Source organism: Ipomoea nil, unplaced genomic scaffold (assembly GCF_001879475.1).
Source record: "Ipomoea nil cultivar Tokyo-kokei standard unplaced genomic scaffold, Asagao_1.1 scaffold0982, whole genome shotgun sequence".
In the NCBI taxonomy this organism is placed as follows: domain Eukaryota; kingdom Viridiplantae; phylum Streptophyta; class Magnoliopsida; order Solanales; family Convolvulaceae; genus Ipomoea; species Ipomoea nil.
The window spans coordinates 965,894-977,327 of record NW_017617410.1 but is presented as its reverse complement, the minus strand read 5'-3'; the positions used below and the strand labels follow the sequence as shown (position 1 = coordinate 977,327).

Here is an 11,434-nt window from a genome sequence, read left to right as displayed (position 1 = left end):
TCATGGTGGGCCTTTATTAATTAATTAAAGGGAAACCTACCAGAATTAAATCATATTTAATTATTATTAACGGGATTAATTAAATAATTAATCCGGGAATGAAGGCCGTAACACTGGGTGTTACACAAAGTCTTCAGCGACGCCTCCAAAAAGGGGCGGGGATGCGTACTAAAGCAAAAAGGCAAGGTAATAGCATACGCATCTAGACAACTCAAAACCCAAGAAGAAAATTACCCCACACACGACCTCGAGCTAGCCGCCATCGTGTTCGCCCTGAAAATTTGGAGACATTACCTATACGGAGTACAATGCAAGATTTACACGGATCATAAAAGCCTAAAGTACATCTTCACCCAGAAAGACCTAAACATGCGACAACGAAGGTGGTTGGAACTTATAAAAGATTACAACCTAGAGATCTAGTACCATGAGGGCAAGGCTAACGTTGTGGCAGATGCCTTAAGTCGAAAGACCAACCACTCCCTCAACACCACCTGGATCCTGCCTGACCAGCTATACAAGGACTTCCAGAAGTTGAACTTGGAGGTAGTAGAGCAAGGACAAACTAATTCTGAGATCCACCTATTCAATGTCAGAGTCATACCCACGCTATTCGAAGAAATCAAGGCCGGACAGCATCAAGACCCAGAACTAAATAAAATTCGAGTCGCCCTAACTCAAGGAAAGAGCGGACCCTTCGAAATATGTGAAGATGGCAGCCTCCGCTATCAAGGGAGGTGGTGTGTGCCCGCAACACACCCCCACCTAAAGCAACGAATCCTGAAAGAAGGACACAACTCCCCATACTCAGTGCACCCTGGAGGCGACAAACTATACCAAGATGTGAAAAAGATGTTTTGGTGGCCCAACATGAAAAATGAAGTCGCAGACTTCGTGGGCAAATGTCTGAACTGCCAAAGAGTAAAGGCCGAACGATGCAAACCCAAAGGACTCTTCCAACCCCTGGAGATACCACAAGGAAAGTGGGACTCCATATCCATGGATTTCGTTGGGGGATTGCCCACAAAACCAACCGGCAAGGATAAAATCTGGGTAATAGTGGACCGGCTAACCAAGACAGCACGGTTCATTGCTATGAAAGAAACATGGACCATGACGCAACTAGCCCGGGCCTACCTGAACCGAGTAGTAAAATACCACGGAATCCCCCAAAACATTGTGTCAGATAGGGATCCCAGGTTCCTCTCACAATTCTGGAAGTCCCTACAAACAGCCCTAGGGACACAGCTGAATCTGAGCACTGCCTTCCACCCCACTACTGACGGCTAAACCAAGAGAACCATTCAGACTCTGGAAGACATGCTAAGGGCCTGCATGTTAGATTTCCAAGGGACATGGGAAGAACATCTAGACCTCATCGAGTTCTCCTACAACAACAGCTACCACGCGAGTATTCGCATGGTTCCCTACGAAGCTCTGTACAGCCAAAAATGTAGAACCCCCCTATGTTGGGAAGACATGGTCGACCCAGTAACACTAGGACCCCAATACTTACAAGACACCATAGCTAAAGTCAAGCACATACAAGAAAGAATGAAGGCCGCCCAAGACCGCCAAAAATCCTACGCCGACCTAGAAAGAAAACAAGCCGAGTTCACCACCGAAGACAAATTCTGGTTAAGAATCTCGCCCACACGAGGGGTAATGAGGTTTGGAAGGAAAGGGAAACTCAAACCTGGCCTTCCGCCTCGCCCTACCCATCGAACTGGAACGGGTACACAACGTATTCCACATATCCCAACTAAAGAAATATATACACGATCCAAGCCACGTGCTACAACCCGAGGTCGTGGGCCTCGACGACAGACTAACTTACGAAGAAAAACTCGTAAGAATCCTATAATTATCTTCTTTGGCTTCCTCTCTACACTTGTGTCTTGATGAATCGTTTATGATATTGATGATATGATCTTGATGATTGTGAGATGACAACAACGATGAATAACACAAGTTATCATCCACCAAACAGAAGGTACAAACAACACACACGCTAGCATTAAGACAATAAACTAGCATGCTTAACAACGGGGATACCTACTAACAACACAAACGGAAGGTACAAACAACAGACACCTCTCGGTCCAACGAAACACAATGTTGAACACTTAGCACGATTCAAGACACCAAAGTCCTACATGGATACCTACCATATAGTTCTATACATACGAAACATCATGAAGACGCTCAAATAGTTCCACAAAAGAACAACGGGAAGTCAAAAGACCAAATACCGAAGCAAACGAATCACGGGGAACAAATCCCGATCCAACTCCACTCCTGTACCCGCAGGTGGACCCACAGGTAGTGCCTCACCCGTGGTTCCGCCCGCGGGAACACTTTCCCACAGGGTGTTGTACCCGCGGGTAGGCCAGCGGTTGGTGCCCCGCCCGCCGTTCCGCCCGCGGGAACATTCCTGTTCCACAACAAATCCCTTCGGGGATTTTCTTCTCCAAACACAAATTCAAGTTCAAAACATGCCAAATCTCACCCAATACAACAAAATGGCTTGAACCATGGAAAATGCCAAGCAATGGCACAAAGGAAGCCTAAACACAAGTTCTAGATATGCAATATCACAGGACAAATGCATAAACCCTCACATTTCATAGTAAAACACAAGTAGAATCCAAGAAATCACATATAGGTAAGTAAAATAGGTTTTGTAGAACATGGGTTACCTCTTGTAGACCAAAAGACTTCACTTTACACCACAACAAGCTCCCAACAAGGCTTACTTTCCAAACCCACTTCAAGATTAAACCAAAAGATCATAAAGATCCTACCTTTAAGAAAAAGACAACTAAGATGGAACCTAAAAGACAAGATAAATTTAGATCTTACCCTCCTAGATGCCCAAATAGGTGAAAGGTTGAATCTTGGAAGCAAAACTTGGAATCTTGACAAGGGTCTTAACTTGGCTTGGAGAATAAGCTACACTTCTTTTCTAGAGAGAAGGTAGAGCTAATTTCTAAGAATTGTAAGGAATGACATGAAGAAGTCTTCTAGGTTAGGTTACAATACTGACTCTTGGTGAAAAGACAAGAATACCCTTACTAACCTTTAGAAAGTGTAAGGAACAAGGGGACTCCCCTCAAAGCACAAGGTACAACACAACTTAAAGGTTTACTAGTCAAATACTAGTCCTTGAGTATTAAAAATCAGGATTTTAGGAATTAATTCCTCAAATGAAATAGGATTAATTACTCAATTAATCCATGGATTGAAATGTGGATTTTTGGGGTGTCACACTGTGATACTAACAACGTACAACTTGCCTCCTTGGATGTTTATGAAGGAGGAGTATATGTTCTTGACCGTATTGGTTCCAGGTCCAAAAAATCCAAAAGAGAAGATTGATGTTTTTTTACAACCGCTTATTGTGGAGTTAAATCAATTATGGGAAGTCGGTGTTCAAACATATGATATTTCAAAGAAGCAAAATTTTCAGATGTGAGCTGCCCTTATGTGGACAGCTAGTGATTTTCCTGCATATTTGATGTTATCCGGGTGGAGCACTCCTGGGAGGTTAGCTTGTCTGTATTGCATGGACAAGTCGGATGCCTTCACCCTAAAACACAGTGGTAAGAAATCGTGGTTTGACAATCATCGAAAATTTTTGCCACCGAATCATCCATTTCGCAGGAATAAGACCGCATTCTTTAAGAACAGAGCGGTTACAACTGAGGCACCGCCTGTTCGGTCAGGATATGATATCCTTGCAGAGATTGAGACTTTAGGCCTTAAGTAGGTCACTGAATTGGATGCAGCTGAAGTTAATGGATTCATTTCCAAAACTTGCGGTAGGAAAAAGCGAAGTATCTTTTGGGATTTGCCGTATTGGAGTTCACACTTGGTACGACATAATTTGGATGTCATGTGTATAGAAAAAAATGTGTTTGATAACTGTTCAACACAGTAATGGATGTTACTGGAAAAACAAAGGACACATATAAATCTAGAGAAGAGCTGAATGATTATTGTCGGCGGCATGAGTTGAAGCAAAACCTTGTGACCAGAAAGTTCCCTAAAGCTTGTTACACACTTGACAAACCGGCAAGGGAAGCATTGTGTGAATGGGTTAGGAATCTCAAATTTCCTGATGGCTATGCATCGAATATGAGTCGATGTGTAGATATGAAGAAGTTGAAGTTGTTTGGTATGAAAAGCCACGACTGTCATGTGTTTATGCAGAGGTTAATACCAATTTCATTTCGTGAGTTGCTCCCGCTATTGGAAAGTTCTTATGGAGTTGAGTTTATTCTTTAAGAACTTTACTTCCACTACAATTGCAGTTGAGGAAATGACGAAGCTTGAGAATGACATACCTCTCATTCTATGTAAACTTGAACGTATATTTCCACCTAGTTTCTTCGACTCTATGGAGCATTTACCAATCCACTTAGCTTTTGAAGCAAAGATTGCTGGTCCAGTTCAATATAGGTGGATGTATCCATTTGAGAGGTATAATTTGTATTAGTTGTTTTATATGTTTCCAAACATATAATAACAATGTCACTAATATATGTCAATTGTGTTTAGATACCTTCCAAAATTGAAAAATAATGTCAAAAATAAAGCGAAAGTCAAGGGCTCTATATCCAATGCATATTTGGTGGAAGAAGCATCATCGTTCTGTTCTGTTCATACTATTTTGAGGACCATGTTAGCACGAAGCACAGAAACGTGCCTCGAAATACAGATAGTAGTGAATATGTAGGTGACGAACATGAAGAAACTCTTTCTATATTGAAGTATCTGGGTCGAGCATTTGGTAAAGCAAAAGCGAGATATATGACAGAAGAAGAATATAAAGCTGCTTAAACCTATGTGTTATTAAATTGTTCAGAAGTGCAGTCATTTATGGAGTAAGAATTCACTTCTGTTCAATTTTCTTATGCAATGTGTTATAAATGTTAACCCACTTATTTTTTTTAAGGGTTTATATTGACGAGTTAAAGAGGAGTCAACCAAACATTTCCAGTACTACCATTGATGGTAAATTGGAAAATGAATTTGCAAATTGGTTCAATGACTATGTAAGACTTGTATATATATTATGTATATTAAACTTCAAATTATTTAATAAACTTTAACACTTATATTATGTATTATACAGGCACATGATCCTTCAAATAACATTTCAAACAAATTTATAAAGGATCTTGCAAAAGGGCCACTAAGATGCGTTAATACCTATTCAGGGTATTATGTGAATGGCTTTAAATTTCACACCATTTGTTATGGTAGAGCTAAAGAAACAATGAATAGTGGAGTTTGTATAAAAGGTACAAACTATAGTGTAGATGAAAGTGATTATTATGGTCGATTGGTAGAAATTCTACAAGTAGAGTACCCTGGCTTACCAATCAAGAGGACAATATTATTTAAGTGTGAGTGGTTTGACCCAACAAGTGTGGGCATGAAGGTTCATTCTGAGTATAAACTTGTTGAAGTTAATCATAAGCGTAGATTTAATCGCTATGAACCATTCGTTCTAGCAATGCAAGCCGCTCAAGTTTATTATTGTACATAGCCAAGTTTGCGTTGGGACAAACTTGATTGGTGGGCTGTTTGCAAAATTAAAGCAATATCTGAAATAGTAGTTGCTGAATCATCTACATCTACTGAAGAATCACAAATACCTGCACCATTTCAAGAGGAAACTACCGATAATCATGATCTCATGCAAATAGATGAAGATCCTTTGTGTTTAAATGACCGAAATGGTGGGGTGGTAGAATTTGATGGCGAACATGGTGACATCGAAGATGAACTTGAGTTAGAGGAAGAAATAGATGACTCAAGTGGAGGTTCAGTAATAGGAGATAGTGATAACGGTATTGATAGTTACTACATAGTTTACATAGTAAATGGACATGTTATATTTATATGTTATTTATGTAACACCCCAGATTTTCAGGATATTTAAAACTTATGAAAGAAAGGTGAAATCTTATTAAATCCCAAAAACAGAATACAAGAGTACGGGGTGCTATGTCACACCTGAGTTAGAGAACTCAGGTGCACAGGCTAACTAACTAATGCCTCAATAATGTAAATGTGTGAACATGGCACGCAGGCCGAAGGGGAAACTAACTACTTCTATGTTCCAAGTTCTAGCGCGCTCCAGTGACTTACTCTTCTGTGCCTGAAAGCCACATATATCTGTTCAGCGAGAGATGCTGGTAACCCACTCCAACGTGTTGAAATACATTACATATAGAGATATTGATAGATATACAAAAACCATTTTGAAGCATGAAGATATATCCTACGAGACTCTAGCTTTTAAAACCGGGAATGATTCGACAGATAAGGCTAGACACAAGCAACAGTTATAACAGGCGTATACAATCCTCCACAGGCAAGACAGATAAAGCTGAGCACAATTAATAATTATAACCCAATGTAAACAATCCCCAGCATAGATCCCATAGTCACATCCCCCAATATAATCATAAACACACTCATCCATATCCCATTCACATAGCACACTTTGTTGGCGCCACAGGACCAATCGCATGCCCATACATGAGGGTCAGCGCATATAGCTCTGACACGGCCGCGCAGCACCCTGCCCCGTCTCACATTACAGAGGAGCCGATCGCAACCGACTATTGAACCGCAGTTCTATATAATATTTATATACCTGACCGGTCTCTACCAGCCTGGTTAACAGTTGGGATGGTTCTCAACCCATTCAACTGCCCGTATAGTGGACCTTTGTCCTATATAATATTTATATACCTGACCGGTCTTTACCAGCCTGGTTAACAGTTAGGATGGTTCTCAACCCATTCAACTGCCCGTATAGTGGACCTTTGTCCTATATAATATTTATATACCTGACCGGTCTTTACCAGCCTGGTTAACAGCCGGTATGGTTCTCAGCCCATCCGACTGCCCGTATAGTGGAACTTAGTCCTATATAATATTTATATACCTGACCGGTCTCTACCAGCCTGGTTAACAGCCGGTATAGTTCTCAGCCCACCCGACTACCCGTATAGCCCGATTGATCTCAACCAATTCGGGGTGACACGCACACATAACACGTAGCAAGCACATGCAACCCACATTAACACATTGGGAATGGGAGGAAACGTATAACAAAACCTATGCGTGATCCTTCACATGCTAAGAATAGTCCTAAGGGGTTCATACTCCTTTCAGCTAGGTCAACGGGATACCAATTCAACTAGCATGCAATATATAAGACTCATACAACCTACGAACGGTACCCGAAATACCAAACTAGACATAGGCACGATAGACGGAGTCCGTTGGGACACCACGGGGGTCGGGGAAACATCAAACGGGGAAGCCGAAATCCCGGGTTGGGGTATGCCCGGCGGGCAGCTGCCCGCCCGCCGGCTGCCCGCTGCCGGGACTGCCCGACTTGGCCGCGGGTAGGTGGCGGGTCCCCTACCCCCCACTGACTCTTTTCATCACAAAAACGCCCCGGGAACCATTGTGGAACCCGAAACCATGCTTAGACACTTTACAACGCAATTAACGATCAACACGTAGTCAATTAACGGATCAAATACGAGAAACGTACGGCACATAACCTATCATGCTTTTCTAATATAATCGACACCCCAAACATGCAATTTCCCACCCGATACACCAAGAATGATATCATACGATACAACCTAGGGTTCTAATCACTTTTATACCCACAAGAATACGATTCCTCCTCCAATTACAAGATTCGGTGCAAATAACACATAAGCATATACAATTATTAAGAATGACATATAAACATCAAGAACTCCACATAATCATCAAGAACATCATAATTATCAAGAATCTCCCAATATCAAGATCACCCATGGAATTATCCCATCAATCATCAATAATAATATCGCAAATCATCAATACACAATAATATGGGGAAACCCTACGGGGGAAATCATAGCTATGAAAATAGGTTTTGTTGAGACATGGGTTACCTCTTAGCCTTAATTAATTCCTTGGCTATGAAGGGTCTTTCTTTAAGCTTTCTTGCTTTCTTGATTTCTTCTAGGGGGATTCTTGGAGCTCTTTGGGGTGGTGGGCGTTATTCTTGTGGTCGGGGGTTTCTAGGTGCCCCTTAAGTCCCCTATTTATATATTTAGGTGTCCTAGTTAGGAACTAATATTATGGGCTTGCTAGTTCTATTTCTTTTGGGACTAAGGATTGGGTTTAGAGATAAGGGCCCGTGGACTATGGTGGGCCTTCCTAATTAATTATTGTGATTTAATTCTTTCTTTTGGGTAATTGATTAAATGATTTAATTGATCTTAGGGGTCGTAACACGGGGTGTTACAATTTAATTTTATAATATTTTATTATTACATAGTAAATGGACATGTTATATTTATATGTTATTTAATTTTATAATATTTAATTTTATTTTATTTTAGATGACACGAGGTGGTAGTAGAGCTGGACGCATAAGAGGACGTGGACGCGGTGCATCGGTTACAGTTCCGAGTTCTAGCCCATTATCGTCTGCACTTCTTTCTCTTGTGGCACCTCCTCCTGCTATAGTATCTCCAGCTATTGTGTCACCTGCTTCTATTGGTTCACCACCTGACTTGCCGATTCCACCACCTTCAGACACTACTACTCCACCCACATCTTCATCAGTTGCAGGACCATCTACTGCTTGTGATTTGCCTATTGTTCATGTAGAGGTTAGGAGGTAAAAATGTGTTATTATATTTACATTTATGTGTATATTATTTTTTTTTATCTTTATTAATCTTTTATATATGTATAGGTTAATGCCTTCTAACACATGTTCAGCTACAATTACAAAAATATTGAAGCAATGGATCTACCCTGACGGGTATACTTAGAAGAATGTGTCTAATGAATACAAGGAATCATACTTTGAAGAATTTAAGGTAAATTCACGATATGTTTTTGAAAATAGTGTGGTTCATTCTTGAAGCTTGAAGCTAGAATGTTATTTAATTTATGTTAGTAACTTTGTCCAATGCATCTTAGCTATACAGATATGGTCTCCAGGACCAAGAAGAATCAGACTTCATCTTGGAAGCCAGATTTTGTACATGAAGATACATGGCGCATTTGGGAGGCATACTAGGATAGGCCTGAAGTGAAAGCTAAATCTGAACAACAACGCAAAAATAGGATGAGTGAGGTAGCAGGACCTGGTACGGGATGTTCTCGACATACCGGAGGATCTAGATCATCTATTAAGCACTTTCACACACTGGTAATACATTTAACATAAAAATTTATTATTTGTATATATTTTACGGATTTAAGCATCATTTAATTCTTTGTGCTTGTTTAATAGCGGGAAACACTTCAAAAAGAGCCTGATCTGTTTGAGTGCTTTAAGCATACGGACCAAAAGAAAGATGGTACGTTCGTTGATGAGAGGTCAAAGAGAATCGCTGTAAGTATAACCTAACAACCGTATATTGTTAAATTGATAAAATTCAAATATGCCTTTATATATTTGTCTTATTTTGTATATGTTTTTAATTGTAGGACGAAATACAAATACGACGTGATGCTACAATGCAAGAGGCGGAAGGGTCAACTGAGCTACCAGTTATAGACATGTCACAGATGTATGTGGATGTTGTTGGTGGGGTAAAAAAACAGCGTATCTATGGCTTAGGGTCCAAGTCATTATCTACATTTATCAGCAGGAATAGTTGTAGTTCATCTGCTACTTCACAATTTCAACAAGAGGCAATGAAGGATATGGTGAACCAACAGTTAGATACCATGCGAGTTGAGATGGAAGCTAAACTACAAGCTGAAAGAACTCAAATGCAGGTTCAAATGCAAGCTCAAATTGCAAGTTTGATGGATGAGTTGCGTCGCAATGGCATGTTATCCAATCCAAGTACTCAAGCTCAACATTCGGCTAATTCAAATGATGAAACCTTAGGAGATGATTAGATTATGTTTATTAATATATTTGGTACTGGTTCTAATGATGTATCATTATAATACAACACTTTTGTTGTTGCTATTCACTTTGAATGCTTTTTAATATAGTATATTTTATAATTATATTATTCAAGTACTATATTATAGGTTTAATGCATGTTTCTAATATTAATTACGGGCATAATTGTTTTATTAATTTTCAAAATTTAGGGACGGACAAATTTGGTAGTAATGTAACGAAATAGCAACTGAAAAATCCGTAGTTAAATTTAGCGACGGATATTTCTGTCACTAAGTTGTAGTTAAATTAAATTCAATTCAAATAATAATAAAAGAATAGCGACGGATAATTTCCGTCGTTAATATAACGACGGACGGTAGCGACGGTCACGTCCGTCGCTATATTTAGCGACGGAAAAATCCGTAGCTAAGTCGTTGTAAATCTCGTCGCCGGAGCATAGTAGTAGCAATTTAACGACGGAATTGTTGTTGCTTTCACGACGGAATTTCCGTCGCTAATTATGGCGACGGGCTATTCTGTTGGTATTTGCTCGCAATAGTCCTCTTCGGATCTGTCGTCGTAAGGAGTTTAGCGACGGATATATTTCGGCTAGCGACGGAAATTTCCGTCGCTAAGCCTAGTGACGGAAAATAAATTGTCTCGCTAACTTTTAGCGAGGAGGGTTTTTGTGACGGACGAATTCCGTCGCTAATCCGTCGCTAAATACTTTAGCGACGGATTTTTACTATTTAGCGACGGAAATTCCGTTTAGGTAATGTCTCCAAATTTTCAAGGCGAAGACGATGGCAGCTAGCTCGAGGTCGTGTGTGGGGTAGTTTTCTTGGTGGGTTTTGAGTTGCCTGGATGCATATTCTATTACTTTGGCTCTTTGCATTAGTACGCAACCCAGTCCCTTTTTGGAGGCGTCACTGAAAACTTCGAATCCTTCCATTCCAGAGGGAAGGGCTAGGACGGGTGCTGTGGTCAACTTTTCTTTCAATTCTTGAAAGGCTGAGGTGCAGTTGTCTTCCCATCGAAAGGGGGTTTCCTTTTTCATGAGTTTAGTGAGGGGTTGAGCTATCTTGGTAAAATTCGGTACGAACCTCCTATAATAGCCTGCTAACCCTAGGAAGTTTCTGACATCCGAAAGTGATTTCGGTGTGGGCCATTCTATGACGGTGTGGATTTTGGTTGGGTCCACCCTGATCCCTTCTTTGGTTATCACGTGACCCTAGAAGTCCACGTTGTCCTTCCAAAATTCGCATTTGGAGAATTTGGCGTATAGCTGGTGTTCCCTCAGGGTTTGCAAGGTTCTGCGGAGGTGCTTTTCATGTTCCTCCTTGTTTCGGGAGTATACCAGGATGTCGTCGATGAACACGATGACGAAGTCATCTAGGTGGGGCCGGAATACTCGGTTCATGAGGTCCATGAATATAGCGGGCGCATTGGTGAGTCCGAAGGGCATTACCGTGAATTCGTAGTGGCCGTAGC

The 11,434-nt window shown here is 40.7% G+C and overlaps 1 protein-coding gene across 1 annotated transcript; it reads left to right on the top strand.

Annotated features, from left to right (window-relative positions):
• Positions 1-9,166: 9,166 nt before the first annotated feature.
• Positions 9,167-9,951, top strand: LOC109179979. The gene is made up of 3 exons (XM_019329453.1): positions 9,167-9,250; positions 9,335-9,436; positions 9,532-9,951. The coding sequence occupies exons 1-3, from the start codon at positions 9,167-9,169 to the stop codon at positions 9,949-9,951; spliced, it is 606 nt and encodes a 201-aa protein (XP_019184998.1).
• The last annotated feature ends 1,483 nt before the right edge of the window (positions 9,952-11,434 follow it).